At 44.5% G+C, this 18,830-nt stretch overlaps 1 protein-coding gene across 1 annotated transcript in view; it reads left to right on the plus strand.

Annotated features, from left to right (window-relative positions):
* The window catches only part of NALCN (sodium leak channel, non-selective), a 1,129,711-nt gene that overhangs the window by 972,215 nt on the left and 138,666 nt on the right, over positions 1 to 18,830 (plus strand). The window contains exons 33-36 of the mRNA XM_033948885.1: positions 360 to 434; positions 1,200 to 1,319; positions 7,601 to 7,669; positions 11,267 to 11,415. Coding sequence (XP_033804776.1) covers positions 360 to 434; positions 1,200 to 1,319; positions 7,601 to 7,669; positions 11,267 to 11,415 — 413 coding nt within the window. The remainder of the gene's footprint in view (positions 1 to 359; positions 435 to 1,199; positions 1,320 to 7,600; positions 7,670 to 11,266; positions 11,416 to 18,830) is intronic.

Below are 18,830 nucleotides of genomic sequence, written 5' to 3' on the forward strand. Positions count from 1 at the left end.
AATTTGCTCACACCCATTCTCCACCAGTAACCCATCCAGCTCCCACTCCTTACCTCAACAAGCAACACAGGATTTGTATTGTAATAGTTGTTTTTAGTGTGTAGTAGCCACTACCACTGAATCACATGCTATCTTCTTAGTATAATTTAGTCCCCAATAGATGTCTCCAATAGAATGTCTAGACTGTATATGAGACCAGTTGATGCTACCAGTCAGCTTAAGTGTGACAACATTTGCTTTTAATACCTTTATATTTCAATCTGAATCAAAAGGATTAATTTTTAAAAGTTCAGGTGGGGATAGTCATATGATTTAGATGTTTGCAAAGATTTTTTAAATGTCTTTATTTTTTATTATAGTGGGATGTTGATGAACCAGTGACTGTTCCTCTAGCAACAATGTCCGTTGTCTTCACATTCATTTTTGTTCTTGAGGTAAGACTTTTACCTAATACAGTATAGTATAGTGGGACTCGCGAGAACTTGCGGCAGTCATTCACTAGTGGCTCTCCAAGGGACAGGAGCAAGGGAAGACCGCTCCTGCTCCAGTTCACCGCTGGACCACCGGGGATTTTAAAAGTATGTTGGAGGGAAGTAAAAGTTGTAACAGTTGGCCGGGTCCAGAAGTGGGAGGGATCCCTCCTGTCCTGGCCCAAAGCTGGACCACCAGATCTTACGGCAGGCCATGTTGAGTCCTGCAAGGTATCAGGAGAGAAGGAGGGAAAGGGGTCAGGGTACAGGATGCAGGGCAAGGAGGGATGGAGGGAAGGGGAATAGGGTGCAGAGCCTGGCAGGGTAGGGAGAGAAGGAGGGCTGGGTGCAGGGCAGGGCAGGGCAGGGAGCAGAGCCTAGCAGGGAGAGAGGGGGGCTGGGTGCAGAGCCTAGCAGGGCAGAAAGGGAGGGGGGACAGGGTACAGAGCCGGGAAGGGAGGGAGAGAGCTGGGTGCTGAGCCTGGCAGGGCAGGAAGGGAGGGGGGACAGGGTACAGAACTTGGCAGGGATGGAGGTGGGCTGAATGCAGAGCCTGGCAGTGTAGGAGATGGAATGAAAGAGGGGAGATGGGTACAGAGAATGAATTACAAAATAAATACTATATTGTATCAAAATCTGTACCGATGTGATGCATTGTAACCAAAGACATAGCAAAGCTTTTGTGTCATGATGGTAATGGAAAGTTTCTAAACATTCCTCCTCTTATAGGTTACAATGAAGATTGCTGCCATGTCACCTGCGGGATTTTGGCAAAGTAGAAGAAATCGATATGATCTCCTGGTAACGTCCCTTGGTGTTATCTGGGTGATACTTCATTTTGCATTACTGGTAAGACTATAAAATCATTTCTGTACAGTTTTTAATTTCTGTGCTCTGAGCAATGCTAAATATGCTCACTTAACTTTTCAAAATTATACTTCTTATATATCAGGCCTATGCAAAAATAGTCCAAGTAGCTCTATTAGTCCCATACACAAATGAATTCTTTGCAGGTATTGATACTTTTTGTTAGACCAGCAAAAATATACAAAAATGCTATATATGAGCTTTTGAGACTGAGGGCTTCTTTAGTAATCTGAGAGGACAAATGTATATAGTGTTCTTGAAGAGTTAGGCAGATTTTCATATGTAAAAATACAACTCAAAAAACAAAATGTAAGGCTTAGAATTTGGTCCCTTAATTAGGTCCATTTGTACATATAGTTGTCTAGTGCAATAGGAACATCCATCTTGAACCTGTGAGTTGTGTACCTCTGATCACGAGATCTGGATGTGAGTTTTCATTGAATTAGATTGCTACATTAGTTTATTTTTATCGTCTAATTGTTGAGTGGAAAACTTGAAGATTCCTGATGCAGACTTTGTATTCCTGATACAGGCTTTGTATTTCTTGTTCCACTTCCTATTAGTGACATTAAAAGCTTAGTTTGAAAGTCTGGTTTCTACCTCTAAAATATCCTATTCCCCAAATTTTTTGACCCTTTATTTAGCTCCCCTGGGTCATTTTTGGCACCAAAATCGCTGCCTCTGTGGCCACTTGTATTTCTCGATTTTAGAATAAAACCCTCTATCTGCCTCAAAACACCTCAGTTTGGCTCAAAATCATACTAGATGGACTCCTCAGGCCAGGATACCCAGGATTCATACCAGATTTGTGCTGGATGGATGGCCGGTAGAGGTGGTGGAGACAGAGAAAGCGTGGAACAGATACATGGGATCTCTTAGAGAGAGGAAGAGATAATAAGAACATAAGAACTTAAACAGTGCCTCTGCTGGATCAGACCATAGGTCCATTGTGCCCAGCAGTCCTAGAAACATGATAGAAGCTGAAGGCCAAATAGTCTGCCTATCCACAGTAACCATTATCTCTCCCTCTCTCTAAAATATCCCACTTGACTATCCTAGGCTTTCTTGAAATCAGACACAGTCTCTTGTCTCCACCACCTCTTCCGGGAGACTCTTCCACACATTAACCACCTTTTCTGTAAAAAAGTATTTCCTTAGCTTACTCCTCAGTCTATTCCCTCTTAACTTCATCCTATATCTTCTCATTCCAGAGCTTTCTTTCAAATGAAAGAGACTTGACTCATGTGCATTTACACCATGTATGTATTTAAACATATCTATCATATCTCCCCTCTCCCATCTTTCCTCCAAAATATACATATTGAGATAAGAACATAAGAATAGCCTTACTGGGTCAGATCAATGGTCCATCAAGCCCAGAAGCCCGTTTTCACGGTAGCCAATCCAGGTCACTAGTACCTCCAAAACCCAAGGTGTAGCAATATTCCATGCTACCGATATAGGGCAAGCAGTAATAATAATAATAATAACTTTATTCTTGTATACTGTATTACCATGGAAGTTCTATGCGGTTTACAGATGAAGAGACTGTACATTTACAGCGAAGTTACATTTTCGGCGATGCTACGTTTACATTTTTGGCGATGTTACATTTACGGTGAAGTTATTTTACAGCTAGGTTACATTTGCAGAGAAGTTACATTTGCTGTAAGTTACATAGAGCGGTGTTACATATAGCAGAGTTACCTACGGCGTAGATACATACTGCGGTGTTCGATAAGACAGAGGAGAGGCATTTGGTATGGGGAGTAACATAGCTTCCCCTGTGTCTTTTTCAATAACATACTATGGACTTTTCCTCCAGGAACTTGTCCAAACCTTTCTTAAAACCAGCTACGCAATCCACTCATACCATATCCTCTGGCAACGCATTCCAGAGCTTAACTATTCTCTGAGTGAAAAAAAAATTTCCTCCAATTGGTTTTAAAACTATTTCCCTGTAACTTCATCAAGTGGCCCCTAGTCTTTGTAATTTTTGACAGAGTGAAAAATCGATCCACTTGTACCCATTATACTCCACTCAGGATTTTGTAGACTTCAATCTCTCCTCAGCCATCTCTTTTCCAAGCTGAAGAGCCCTAATCGTTTGTCTTTCCTCATAATGAGAAGCGTTCCATCCTCTGTATTATCTTGGTCGCTCTTCTTTGAACCTTTTCTAGCGCCACTATATCTTGAGATAAGGAGACCAGAATTGAATGCAATACTCCAAATGGAGCGACACAGGGGCATTATAGCATTCTTAGTCTTGTTAACCATCCTTTTCTTGGGCACTAATCCCCAAGGTGGCCCCTAGCATCTGGTAATTGTGATTCAGATTATTCTTCCCATGTGCATCACTTTGCATTTGTCCACCTTAAATTTCATCTGCTATTTGGAAGCCCAGTCTTCCAATTTCCTAAGGTCCGCCTGCAATTTTTCACAATCCGCATGCATTTTAACAACTTTGAACAGTTTAGTGTCATCTGCAAATTTAATCACCTCACTCGTCGTTCCAATTTCCAGATGATGCATAAATAAATTAAATAGCATCGGTCTCAGTACAGACTAGTGTTGCCCGATTTATGATTCGAATCGATTCACCGATTCGAATCGAATGAATCTATTTGAATCGATTCAATTTTGTAAAAAATCGGCCTCAAATTCGATGACCGACCCTTCCCCCATGCCTTCCTAAAGCAGGAGCGGCAGCACTGCCTCTTGCTGGCCGTCCGCTGCCACTCCTGCTTGAGGGGGGAGGGTCAGTTGGAAAGGCCTGCATGTTCCCCCATCTTCCCCGCTCTTACCTTAAGCTAATACGGCAGCCTGCAGGATTGCCAGTGTTGTTGTGATCCTTGCAGCTGCCCATCATCCTCAAAGGCATGTTCTCTATGCTACGGTCCCGCCCCTCCTCATCAGGGTCAGAATCGCAGCAGAGGAAATGTGCCACTGAGGACGATGGAAGCTGCAGGGATCTCTATAGCACCAGCGATCCTGCAGGCTGCTGTATTAGCTTAAGGTAAAAGCGTGGAAGCTGGGGGAACATGCAGGCTTGTGGGGGGGAGCAGGCCTTCGCGGGGGGATTGAAGTGAAGTGAAGGGAAGAGAGAGACCAAACCAAAAAGAGGGGGAGGAAAGCAGAGGAGAGGTGATGGACTAATGGAGAGAGGGAGAGAGAAATGCAAGAAGACAAGGGGAAGGGTACAAGAGGGACAGATACTGCTCCAAAGTAGGTGGGCAGGGTGCAGAATGGCAGAAGAGATAGTAGGAGAAAGTCTTTACCTGGGGAAGGGGATACAGGAGGTAAGGAAGAGAGAAAAAAGAAGCTGGATATGGAGAGAGACATGAAACAGAGATAAGATGCTGGCCATGGAGGGAGCATAGCAACAGGGACATAAGGGAGAGAATTGAATAAAATAAACATTCTGCATGGCATAGAAAGCAGTGTGGTATCCCTATGGATAGAAATTCCATGTGTGAAAGGAAGGAATATAAAGGTTGGGTTATACTACTGTCCCCCAGGACAAAATAAGCTGAAGAAATATTTTCAGAGATTAAGAAAGCTGGAGAAATGGGAAACACTATAATAATGAGTGATTTCAATTACCCCAACATTGACTGGTTAAATGTTACACTGGGGAGTGCTAGGGAAGTAAAATTCCTAGATGTCATAAATGACTGCTTCTTGGAGCAACTGGTCCGGGAACCGACAAGAGGGTGTGCTATTTTAGATTTGGTCCGTAGTGGAATGTAAGACATAGTATAGGAGTTAACTGTGTTGGGTCTGCTGGGAAATTTGGCTTCCAGAACCTCCCTTCCACATTTTCCTATGTCATTGGTACCTACTTGTACCAGGACAGCTGTCTCCTCCCCAGCACTATCTAAAGTCCTTTCTATGTGACATGTGAGGTCCGCCACCTTCACACCAGGCAGGCAAGTGACCAGGCAAGCCTCATGCCCACCTGCCACCCAGCTATCTACATGCCTAATAATTGAATCACCAAGTACAACCACTGTCCTAACTTTTCCCTCCTGGGTAGAAGCCCCTGGAGACACATCGTTAGTGTGATCTTTAAGTTTGTCCCTTTATGCCTTATGATGAAGACCACGCACCATTTTAGTAGCCTTCCTCTAGACCAAGTCCATCCTTATTATATCTTTTTGAAGGTGCGTCAACACTAAGACAAGTCCATTTTGTTCCTTCAGTAGTCATCAAACACCATTGGCATCTCTCCAGGCTGTGTGTGTGTACTCCACTTCTCCTGCATTAACATGTTCTTATAAGTCAGATATCCTCCTATAGTTTTAATCTTTCATAAGGCAATGATGGGGTACTCCATTTGAGTAAATAGTACTTAATGAATTAACTACATAAAATTAGCAAAAATGGACTTAAGATGAATATAGATATGAACGGGCCAAGTGGACATTGCCCTTCACCTCTCTACTCTCAGGTGCTTCTGGACTTCCAGGCACTGTTCTTACACCTCTGTTCTTCACATGACCCTCCTGGTCTCTCGGGCCTCCAAAGATCGTTCCAGCCATTGCCAGTTCCTCTGGTTGCCACCAGTCACTCACTCCAGTCATCTCCAGACATTCTGGTAGCCAGTCCCTCTGGACACTCACTCTGAGCCCTACTGGTCACTCTAGTTGCCGACCTCTGGGGCCCCCACAGGTCCTGGACACCAGCGGTCCCTCTGGTTGTTGACCTCTTGGCTCCAGCTGGTCACCTTTGGTCTCACATCAGTTCACCAGTCTCTCACACTGGTCTCTCCACAGACCCTCTGGTCACCGGTCATACCCTGAGGACTCCCCCGATCCTTCTGGCATTCCACTGAGGACTCTCCCTGCTCCCTCCGGCACTTTCTCCCTAAGCACTTTCCAGGTCACTCATATGCCCTCTCACTGGTCCTCCCCTGGTCGTTAAGCTTGAGGGCTCTCCAGTCCCTCCAAACTACCAGGTAGACTCTCACTCTGGTCTCTCTGGTTGCTAGTCTCTCAGTGTCCCTCTCTCTGAGGACTCTCCAGGTCCCTCAGATGCTCTCTTTGTGGGCCTTCTCTTGGTTGTCAGCTTGAGAGCTCTCTAATCCCTCCAAGCTCTACCAAGTAGGCAATATAGAGCAGAGTCTTTCTCTCTGCTGTACCGTGCCCCCTGTCAGCACTGGACAGCACCTCTACTGCTCTAGGACCCTTGTCAGCACTGGCTAGTACTGGACTTACCAAAAGTTAGGCCAAAGCCAGCATTCCTCCTCCCAATGGTCACCCAGCTTCTGAAGGTGCTCTTGGCTTTCTCTACTCTCTGCTTGGGACCTGACCTTTTCAGCACCACTGTTCCTTCAGGGTGAGTGAACAGTTTCCAGCAGCCTTTGCAGCATGGTATGCAGATTATCTCTTTCTTTCACCTACTCAGGCTCCCTCCACTGGCCTGGAACAGGAATTTCACTCTATCAGTGTTAAAATCTGAGCATTATTGAGCTCATGACCATCTACTTTCTAACAGTCCAAAAAAAATAATTATTTCAGATATACTGTAAGAACATAAGAACATAAGAATTTGCCTCCGCTGGGTCAGACCAGAGGTCCATCCCGCCCAGCGGTTCGCTCCCACGGCGGCCCCTCAGGCCTATCACCTGTGCAGTGGTCCCTGACTATTCCTATAACCTAGCTCAACTCCTATTTGTATCCCTCAATCCCTTTATCCTCTAGGAACCTATCTAAACCTTTTTTGAAGCCCTGTAACGTGCTCTGGCCTATCACGGCCTCCGGAAGCGCGTTCCATGTGTCCACCACCCTATGGGTAAAAAAAAACTTCCTAGCGTTTGTTCTAAACCTGCCCCCTTTTAATTTCTCCGAGTGCCCCCTGGTACTTGTGGTTCCCCACATTGTGAAGAATCTGTCCCTGTCTACCTTTTCTATGCCCTTCAGGATTTTGAAGGTTTCTATCATGTCTCCTCTAAGTCTCCGCTTCTCCAGGGGGAATAGCCCCAGCTTTTTCAATCTATCTGTATGTTGTAGAATCTGAAATTAATGTTAAATGAAGAACTGGGGAAGAGTTCAGATAATATAATATGTAAATTAAACGGGCATTTGCAAAAGAGCACTTATATGCCATGTACTTACACACCTATCTGCATACATACTCAAATGCTAGTATTCAAAACATTTATGGCTGTAACACACACATAAATGCTGCTGTAATTTTGTATTCAATTATATCATCATTTATGAAAATTAGTTAATAGAATATGTATTTTATTTGATTTCTAGAATGAATATACCTATATGATGGGTGCGTGCATTATTGTCTTCAGATTCTTTTCAATTTGTGGAAAACATGTAAGTACCAAATACTATAGACTGATGGTACTGAATTCAGTTTTTTATACAGCTGTGAAAACTCCAAAATATCTTGAGAATTTAGAGCATGTTAAGTTCTAATATATTTCAGTGTGGATGCTTCCAAATTACACTAAACTACGACCCAATGCTGCTGGTCCTCATGTTAACAGAGCAAGGCAATCCAAAGTTCTTTACTCTTCTTCCAGTGTTCCCCCTCATCAATTCTAAACACACCACACCCCAGGAGCCATCCATTCCACAAAGACCCCCCCCCCCCCATTGTCTCCTGCATAGGCCTTCCTTTAGAAATCCTGGGGATCAAGAATATATGGGGCATGAGCAATCCCTCAATTGCTCTTGCTTCTGCTGCTGCTGTTGCTGCTGGTGGAGTTAGGTTCAAATTGGCACCAGTGGTTCCTAATGGTAGTCTCTTGGAACTGCTACTAGGGATGAAGTTGCTATATAAGATGTAGTCCTGCCTCCATATGAAAGTCTCTCCTCCTCACTCAAACCCAACAGCCCTTCCAGAGTACCCCCAGGACATAGCCAAAGTAATCATGGGCATTGTCTTTCCTACCAAGCAGCTTGCTATGACAAAGATTTCCGTACTTTATTAATTAGATCTACATCTTATGAACATTTTAGAAAACTGTTGAAAACTTTTCTCTTTTCTAAATTTCTAATCAACTAGATTTCTGTATATCATATTATTCCTGTATTTTTTCATAGCATAAATCTTTTTTTTCTTTTTTGTAAATCTTTATTAAATTTCCTAACTACCATAGTGCAAACCTTTTGTTAACCGCATTGAACTTATGGCTATGATGTCTAGAAATCTGCTATTATGTATGTTTTGTAACCTCTGTTAGTTTCCCTCTACTTCCATCCTATCTGGATAAGACTGCAAAATAGTGCTGATGATTTCCAGGCCAGTATATAGAGGAGCACTAGAGCATAAAGTCATAAGTGCCTTCTGGTGTGCACTGTATAAGGAGGGACAGAAGATTACATAATGGTATACATTCTGGAATCATTTATTTACTTATTACTTCTTTCTGGTCATGTGAATCTGATTTCTAAGCTCCTAAATAATACTGACAAAGCAAGTTAAATTTATTTAAAAGAAAGTAGCAGCCAAAGATAAGAAAATAACCCAGAGGTAACTAGAATAGGAGATTTATACATCAGTGCCAGGAAGCTCAGAGAAACACTGTGAAAATACTTATCTTCAGAGTAAACACACATTCTTCCTACAGGGCTTACATTACGCCTTCTGAATTACCCACTAGCAATAACAGAGCTGCATGCAACCTATTAGTGAAGAGGAGTCTTTCCTCCTCTCATTTGGGAGCAGAGGCGACCCTATAATGAGGAGGCAGCATTTTTGGCACCTCTCCTTCCATCCCCCTTCCCTCCCTGTACTGAAACTTGGCCAGCAGCAGTGGTATACAAGCACTGCACTGCCACCGGCTCTGGAGTCTTCTAGGCACTGCATCCCTCCCCTGAAGAAGAAGGAAGATATGTCAGAGAGTGCTGACTCTGGGGTCAGTGCAGGGCAAGGGGTGCTCTGACGACTCCTCTGAGGGCTGGTGCCAGCATCAAGAACTTCTTCCTGGCAGCAGCAGTGTTCACAATTTGCTGATCATGTTGGCATCGGGCCTTCCTCTCTGCTGGGTCCTGCCTACTTCCTGTTTTCACAAAGGCAGCACCTGGCAGAGAGGAAGGCCCAACGCTGGCAAAAGCAGCGAATTGTGAATGTTTCCCTGCCAACTGGAGGGTGTTAGAGGGAGAGAGAGGGAGAAATGCAGCACCCAGATCCATTTCCTACCTCATTCACCTCAATTCCCAATCAATCAGGTTTGAGGACCTACTATAAAAATACAAACAGCAGAGCAGACCTCATAACATATCCTGAAGAAAGCCACAGCATGATGGCTGAAACATCGATTCTACTTGACAAAACGCAGTGAGACCTGGAAGCCTGCAACAAGCATCATGCCAGCTGTAGAAACCCTGAGAGAACATATGTATGGATAGTTTAGGTCAGGGGTGGGCAACCATAGTTCTCAAGATCCAAAACCCAGATGGGTTTTCAAATTTCCCAATGAATATGCAGGAGATTGATTTACATGTACTGCTTCCATTTTATGCAGATATCTCTCCTGCATATTCATTGTGAATATCATGAAAACCACAACTGGATTTTGGCCCTCAAGGACCATGGTTACCCACCCCTGGCCTAGGTATTTTATTTTAGCATTGCCATTCAGCAGTCCAAACATAAAACATATGGAGGGGCATAATCAAAAAAAACAAAACGTCTAAGTCCCCTTTTGGCCTAAGGCCTTAAACGTTGAAAGTAGAAGCAGGGAAAATGTCCATTATTAAAAAAAAAACATCCAAAAGGAGGTTTATTTTTGATAATGGCCTGCCTCTACGTTCAGCTGTTTAAATGCCCAGACCACCACTATGTCTAAACTTATACCCTATAATCAACCTAAAAAAAGCCTAAGCCCCAAACGTCCAAAACAAGGACTTTTAGGCGAAGGAGGAGCCAGTCCTTCACCTAAAAGTTGGATTCTGTAACCGGTGTCTGTCAAAAACAACACCGGTTACAGAATCCAACCGTTCCCCCCTACAGTGATAGGGCCAGGAGAGAGCCCAAGCCCTCTTGCCCCGCGGCACCCCAAACCTTCCCGACTCAATCGGGGCAAGAGGGAGCCCAAGCCCTCTTGTCCCAGTGGCACCCCGATTACGTTCGGGGCAGGAGGGAGCCCAAGCCCTCTTGCCTCACGATCCCCAATCCCCCCCCCCCCCCGAGTCCGATGGGGCCAGGAGGGAGCCCAAGCCCTCCTGGCCCTGCGCTTTCCAACCCCCCACCCTCCCCCACGATCTGGGCAGGAGGGAGCCCGAGCCCTCCTGGCCATGTGACCCCCACCCTCTACAAGATCGGGCAGGAGGGAGCTCAACCCCTCCTGCCCAGGTGGACCCCCCTACCCCCCACCCCCACTAAAATACAGGCAGGAGGGATCCCAGGCCACTTTTTAGACCTTTTTTTTTATTATTATGAGTCCCATAGGCTATTCCTACAGTGGATGAATATCACCACTATAATGAACCATATATGGTTCCTACCTCGCTCTGCCATAACTGTACCCAAGCCCTCTAAGTATAGGGGCTGAATATCTGCAGAAAATGGATTTATACCTTTGCTGGCAACTGGTAAAATTTTCCCTCTCCTGAATTCACAGTAGGAAAACAAAAATTCAAAGGCAGTATTTTTATAGCTAATATAGGGGTCCTTTTATTAAGGCAGGCTAACCAATTTAGCACGGCTAAAGATTAGCGCACACTAAATGCTAAAGCACTCATAGAATATAATGGATGCCTTAGCATTTAGTGCGCGCTAATCTTTAGCGCACGCTAAATTGGTTAGCGTGCCTTAATAAAAAGACCCCATAGAGTATTTATTGTAATAGATGTGCATTGATTGTTCTTGAAACAAGATAACATATTCAAGTTGCTTATTTTCAGAAACAATACAAAGCACAAACTTTGTTGAGAGATAAAGTTGTGTTTTTTTTCTGTTTCCAGGTGACACTAAAGATGCTTCTCTTGACTGTAGTAGTCAGCATGTACAAGAGTTTCTTCATCATCGTTGGGATGTTTTTGCTGCTGCTTTGTTATGCTTTTGCAGGAGTTGTGCTATTTGGCACGGTGAAATATGGCGAGAATATTAACAGGTTAATATTTGACTTCTGTTTTATCTTTAAGTAAATTTTACCCAGATGAAAAAGAATGTTTTTATCTAATGAGAGCAATATTTTATTTGCTTTAAGTCTGAACTGAGAAACATTTGGCCTATTGTATTTTTTGATTGTCTTCCTAAATGAGAGCCTAAACGGTCTATAACTCAAACTCTTCCAAAATACACGTTAACTTTTTTGTCTTGTCATGACTGTTTCAATAATGTAATAACATACCAAAATGCTATAGATCATCACTATCCCCCTCTTTTACAATGCCGTGTGGCAAAAACCCCCAAACCCTTTAAACTCCTATGAGCTTTGGGCATTTATCATGGCATCAGCTGCCTGCATGGCTTTGTAAGAGGGGAGCGGGTATATTAGATACTTAAATATTCAGTTCTGTATGAGGTCCTTTTACTAAGCTGCGATAAAAAGTGACCAGTTGCCTGCATGGCTTTGTAAGAGGGGAGTGGGTATATTAGATACTTATATATTCAGTTCTGTATGAGGTCCTTTTACTAAGCTGCGATAAAAAGTGACCTTAGTGTGCCCTTGCACAGGTTTATTCAATGCTCTAATGCCATTTTTACCATAGCCAAAAAAATTGCCTTTTTCTATTTTCTGTATTAGTGGCCATGCACTAATGTTGCCATTAGCATGTGCTTCCACTAAAGATGGCTTACTATTTATCACTATAGATTTGTAGTTAGGGTTCAAACTGGAATATATCTCAGCTACGTCCCCCAACACTTGGAATGCTTTACTATAATACCAGTGCTATCCACATCTTCCAACCACCCACTAATAATGTTCTAATATTTTTACCAGTGCTATCCGCATCTTCCAAACACCCACTAATAATGTTCTAATATTTTTAAAAATATTAGAACATTATTAGTGGGTGTTTGGAAGTTGTGGATAGCACTTGTATTATAGTAAAGCATTCCAAGTGTTGGGGGACGTAGTTGAGATATATGCCATTAGCATGTGGCCATTAAAAACATTAGTATGTATACTCTTACTGCTACCTGTTTTGTAGGCATTAAGGCCCAGATTTTTTAAGTGACGCTGTTGTCGGCGAATGCCTTAAAAGTGAATGCCAATTGCATGTGAATCACGCAATAGCAATGTTTAGAGAATTTTGCTTCCGGCAAAGGTAGGCACCAAAAATGTAGGCCAGGGATTTCAATGCCTACATTTCTGGTGCCTACTTTTGATGTGAATTGCATCTCTGTAGGCGCTTTAAGGCACCTTACACCACTTTCAACGTTACCCACACCTACAGAGGTGCAATTCTGAGGCCTTGAAAATCAGTTTGAAACATCATTTAAATGGCATTTTTCACTTAGTTTGGGCACCTAATAAACTGGTGTCATTTAGAGAATCCAGGCCTAAGGGCTTATGTGCTGTTCCTGCACTAACCAGTTGTGCTAACTGATTAGTGCAGAAACTCCTATTCTCTGCCCCTCAGACATCTCTCTTCAAAAATAAATTATGTATAAGCAATTTTACTGAACCATAAAATGAAATAAAAAATATGCCACATACCATAAACCGTTCAACAATTTTGCCAATGCTGATTCCCTATCCCATCTTTACAGATATACGCATATTCTTATTAATATAATACAAATTATATATAACACATTAACAACAACCATGGTAGCATCACAGAATTCTTCCCAGCTACCTCAAATCTCTCCCCCGCTTTAACCCTGAATTCTAACCCTCCCACTCCTCTATCCTCCATTGTTTATCAGTTAGAGTAATGAATTATTGCCAGGGGCTTGGTTTCTGATAGTCCTACATGATCCTGAAAGAAAGGTCTCCTTCTTGTGCAACAGCACTGGTAGTCTTGACCAGTGGGAATACACTCATATGCCGCAAGGGTTGTAGAAAGCCCACTGTTTTATTTTCATGCTCCACTTCCTATCACTCTGGGATGAACTCCACCCCCTTAGTCTTACTCTCTATAAGTGAGGAATAGGGAACCTATCTGTTCTGCACGAGTTTAATCTCTCTTATTTTCGAGGCAGTGGGGTTATTATCCATTCGGAGGCTTTCAGTGCTGCAGAGAATCCAGGTCATCCCGGGGCATCTCTGGCTGTGAGAAGATAGAGATTATCAGGGATAAAATCTGTAGCCCATAGACACATGCCTTGCATGATTCCTGTGTGGCCAATCTGCATCAATAGTTTTATAATTTATTAAAATTTTATATACAGCTCCAGCTTTCAATAGTTCTAAGCAGTTAACAAAATTATAAGCAATTAAAACAAGAAAGGAACTCCATAAAATAAAAGAAAAGACCTAATCCACTCATACAGAGTACCTATTAAACAGTAGCTTGCAATTGTGTCTGGTAAAACTCACTGACTGTCAAGATGTCCCTCCCTCTTCCCATGGTCTAACATTTCGCTCCTCTCCTTCCCATAGTCTGGCATCTCTTCTTCTCTCCTTTCTTTCTCTGGTCTGGCATCTCTCTTTCCCCTTCCAATGGTCTGACAACTCTCTCTCTCCTTCCATCACCCTTCTCCAGAATCTGACATCTCTCCCTTCTTTGAGTCATCTGTCCTCCCTCCCAGTGTAATATTTTTCTTTCCCTCCTCTCCACCACTATCATGTCCAAGAATTCTCACTCTTCTTCCTTTCCCCATGTATACCATCTCTTTTTCCATCCCACTCCATGCACCTAAGTACAAATTTTCTTTTTCTCTTCTCTCCCCCACTGGCAGCATCTCTCTTTCCCTCCATTCCCAGTACGCCTTCCATGCAACATCTATCCTTCCCTGTCTCCCCACCCCCACCCATGCAACATCAGTCCTTCCCTGTCTTGCCCCTCCCAGCCCATGCAACATCTGTCCTTTCCTGTCACCCCCTCCCCCCGCCTGTGCAGCATCTGTCCTTCTTACCCCCTCCCCCCAGTGGGTCCCTGCGGCATGACCTCTTCATCAGCTCTGGACTTCCCCACACCTGCCCCCCCCCCAGTCACTGTTATTTTAAATGTTCCGGCAGCTGCGATGCAGCGTTCACCAGATGAGACTTCTGCCATCGGCCTACCATAGAACTCTTCATTTAGCAGCTGCATAAAGTGGCTGTTGAATTAAGACTTCCGGGGCAGGCCAACGGCAAAAGTCTCATCTGGTGGATGCTGTGCTGTGGCTGCCGGAACATTTAAAATAACAGTGACCTTGGGGGGGGGGGGCAGGGGGAAGTCCAGAGCTGATGAGATTGTACGTGGTGCAGGGTCCCGCTGGGGGGAGGGAGGGAGGAAGGAAGAGGAGGTAAGGTGGGGGAGCCAGAAGAGGAGGTAAGGTTGGAGAACCGAACCATCACCAATTTTTGGGGAGGCCACGGTCCCTATGGCCCCAAACGTTCCAACGCCTATGCAACAATGGCCAACCCAGGTCCCAAGTACCTAGCTAGATCCCAAGTAGCAAACAGATTCTATGCTTCTTATACTACTACTTATACTGGGAATAAGCAATGGATTTCCCCAAGCCATCTCAATAATGGCCTATGGACTTTTCTTTTAGGAAATTATCCAAACTTTTTCTAAACCCCGCTAAGCTAACTGATTTCACCATATTCTCCAGGCAACGAATTCTAGAGTTTAATTACAAGTTGTGTGAAGAAATATTTTCTCCTGTTTGTTTTAAATCTACTATTTAGTATCTTCATCGCATGTCCCCTAGTCCTAGTATTTTTTGAAAAAGTGAATAAACGATTCACATCTACCCTTTCTATTCCACTCATTATCATATCACCCCTGAGCTGTCTATTTTCCAAGCTGAAGAGCCCTAGTCGCTTTAGCACTCTCCTCATAGGGAAGTCAAACCAGACCTTTTATTATTTTGTTGCCCTTCTCTGTATCTTCTTTAATTCTACTATATATTTTTTGAGACACGGCGACCAGAACTGCAAACAGTATACGAGGTGCGGCCGTACCATAAAGCGATACAAGGGCATTACCATATGTACTCAAATGTAAACTGAGATTTTTGAGCCAAAAAAATGACACAAAAATGGGGTTCTCAGTTTATATTCGAGCCTCCTTTGGATGGTGGTGCTTTATTCCTTCCCTCCCCACCCGATGACCAACAATGCTATTTTCCACCCCTCCAGATGCATGGCACTGCTATCCTCTATTCCCTTCCCATGATCGGCACTGCTATCCGCACTGATGAACATTGTTATCTCTTGCTTCCCCCCAATGACCAGCACTGCTATCTCCCTCACCTTCATTGACTGGCAGTCCTATCCTCCACTACCCGCCCCCCCTGCCCCAGATCAACATCACACTTACAGTCCCGATGTTCCGGAAGCTGATATCGATACTCTGTGTTGGGCTGAACGGCCTTAAGCATCTGTGCATGCTCAAGGCCTGCTGGCTGCTGTCCTCTCCGGGATTCTCAAAGAAAATCACAAAACATCGGCATCGGCTTTCAGAGCATCAGGACTGTAAGTGCGATGTTGGTTTGAGTCAGGGAGGAGCGGGTATGGAGGATAGGAGTACCTAAGATGGTAGCCTCCTCTCTACTTTTATTTTGCCATGGTCCACACCCCTCTGAAGCAACATCCTGGTTCCACTTTGCTGCAGTTCACCCAAGAGATGGGGCACGGATGGAGGGAAGGGGAAGAGATGGGGAACATGGATGGAGGAAAGAGGAAGAGAGAGAAAGGTGGTGCATATGGATGGAGGGAAAGGGAAGAGTTGGAAAGATAGATTTGAAATGGAGGCAGAAAAATGGAGAAAACTGAATTTGAAAATCAGTGCCAAAGAAGGATGTAGTGCAGTGGTTCCCAAACTTTTTCTGTTCATGGCTCACTTAGGTCTCCTTTTACTAAGCTGTGATAGCGGTTTTAGTGCATGCTTAGTGTGCGCAGAATTGCCATGCACGCTAGATGTTAATGCCAGCATTGCTCAGGCAATGGGCCTGATGGGCCGCTGCGGGAGCGGACCGCTGGGCGAGATGGTTCTTAAGAAAGACCACAATGTATTGAAAGCATACAGTCTGGCGGCAAAATTTTCAAACATACTATACATTGTGGTCTTTCTTAAGAACATAAGAAGTTGCCTCCGCTGAGGCAGACCAGAGGTCCATCTCGCCCAGCGGTCCGCTCCCACGGCGGCCCATCAGGCCCATTGCCTGAGCAATGGTCCCAGACTATCCCTATAACCTACCGCTACTCCTATCTGTACCCCTCAATCCCTTTATCCTCTAGGAACCTATCCAAACCTTCTTTGAAGCCTTGTAACGTGCTCCGGCCTATCACAGCCTCCGGAAGCGCGTTCCATGTATCCACCACCCTCTGGGTGAAAAAGAACTTTCTGGCATTTGTTTTAAACCTGTCCCCTTTTAATTTCTCCGAGTACCCCCTTGTACTTGTGGTTCCCCATAATCTGAAAAATCTGTCCCTGTCTACCTTTTCTATACCCTTCAGGATCTTGAAGGTTTCTATCATATCTCCTCTAAGTCTCCGCTTTTCCAGGGAGAACAGCCCCAGCTTTTTCAGTCTGTCAGTATACGAGAGGTTTTCCATACCCCTTATTAGTTTAGTTGCTCTTCTCTGGACTCCCTCAAGTACCGCCATGTCCTTCTTGAGGTACGGCGACCAGTACTGGACACAGTACTCCAGATGAGGTCGCACCATTGCACGATACAGTGGCAGGATGACCTCCTTTGTCCTGGTCGTGATACCCTTCTTAATGATACCCAACATTCTGTTTGCTTTTCTTGAGGCTGTGGCGCACTGTGCCGACGCCTTCAAAGATGTGTCTACCATCACTCCCAGGTCTCTTTCAAGGTTACTTACCCCTAGCAGTGATCCCCCCATTTTGTAGCTGAACATCGGGTTCTTTTTCCCTACATGCATGACCTTGCATTTCCCTACGTTAAAGTTCATTTGCCATTTCTTGGCCCATTCTTCTAGCATCGTTAAGTCCCTTTGCAGATCTTCGCAGTCTTCCATGGTTTCAACCCTGCGGTAGAGTTTGGTGTCATCCGCAAATTTAATAACTTCGCAATTTGTTCCCGCCTCCAGGTCATTTATAAATATATTGAACAGGAGCGGTCCCAGCACCGATCCCTGCGGAACTCCGCTCGTGACCCAATGCCAGTCTGAGTAATGGCCCTTTACTCCAACCCTCTGTTTCCTGTCTGCCAGCCAGTTTTTGATCCATCGGTGGACCTCCCCTTGCACCCCGTGTTTCCACAGCTTTTTAAGCAGTATTTCGTGCGGTACCTTGTCGAAGGCTTTTTGAAAGTCAAGGTAAATGATGTCAATGGATTCCCCTTTATCCACCTGTCTGTTTACCCCCTCAAAGAAGTACAATAAGTTTGTGAGGCATGACCTACCCTTGCAGAAGCCGTGTTGGCTCGACTTTAGCTGTCCATTGTTTTCTATGTGTTCGCAGATACTGTCCTTAATCAGTGCTTCCATCATCTTTCCGGGGACCGAGGTCAAGCTCACCGGCCTGTAGTTTCCCGGGTCCCCCCTTGAACCCTTCTTGAAGATGGGCGTGACATTTGCAATTTTCCAATCCTCCGGGATCTCTCCAGTTTTTAAGGATAGGTTACATATTTGGTGAAGTGGCTCTGCTATTTCGTTTCTTAGTTCCTTGAGTACCCTTGGGTGAATGCCGTCTGGACCTGGCGATTTGTCGCTCTTTAGTCTGTCTATCTGCCTGAGGACATCCTCCTGGCTTACCTCTAGTTGGACCAGCTTTTCATCCCGATCCCCATTTACGATGTCTTCCGGTTCCGGAATATTGGATGTGTCCTCCCTCGTGAAGGCTGACGTGAAGAACTTATTTAACCTGTCAGCTATCTCTTTTTCCTCCTTTACCACTCCTTTTTTGTCTCCATCATCCAATGGCCCCACTTCTTCCCTTGCCGGTTGCTTCCCCTTCACATATCTGAAGAACGATTTGAAGTTTGTTGCTTCCCCCGCCAGTCTCTCCTCATATTCTCTTTTAGCTTTCCTAACCACACGGTGACACTCTCTTTGGTGTTCTTTGTGCTCCTTTTGGTTGTCCTTTGTTTGGTCCTTTTTCCATTTTTTGAACGATGCTTTCTTGTCACTTATCGCCTTTTTCACTGCAGTTGTTATCCACGCTGGGTTTTTAGTTCGGTTTTTTTTTGCACCCCTTCCTGATTCTGGGGATAGAAACATAGAAAGACGACGGCAGAACAGGGCCACAGCCCATCAAGTCTGCCCACTCTATTGACCCACCCCATTGAGTGCTAGTGACCTAGTTCCTTAACTTGACCCTCGTAGGGGTCCCATGTGGATGTCCCATTTATTCTTAAAATCGAGCACGCTGGTGGCCTTGATCACCTGCACCGGAAGTTTGTTCCAGTGATCTACCATCCTTTCCGTGAAGAAATACTTCCTGGTGTCACCAC

Source organism: Geotrypetes seraphini, chromosome 6, assembly GCF_902459505.1.
Source record: "Geotrypetes seraphini chromosome 6, aGeoSer1.1, whole genome shotgun sequence".
Taxonomy (NCBI): domain Eukaryota; kingdom Metazoa; phylum Chordata; class Amphibia; order Gymnophiona; family Dermophiidae; genus Geotrypetes; species Geotrypetes seraphini.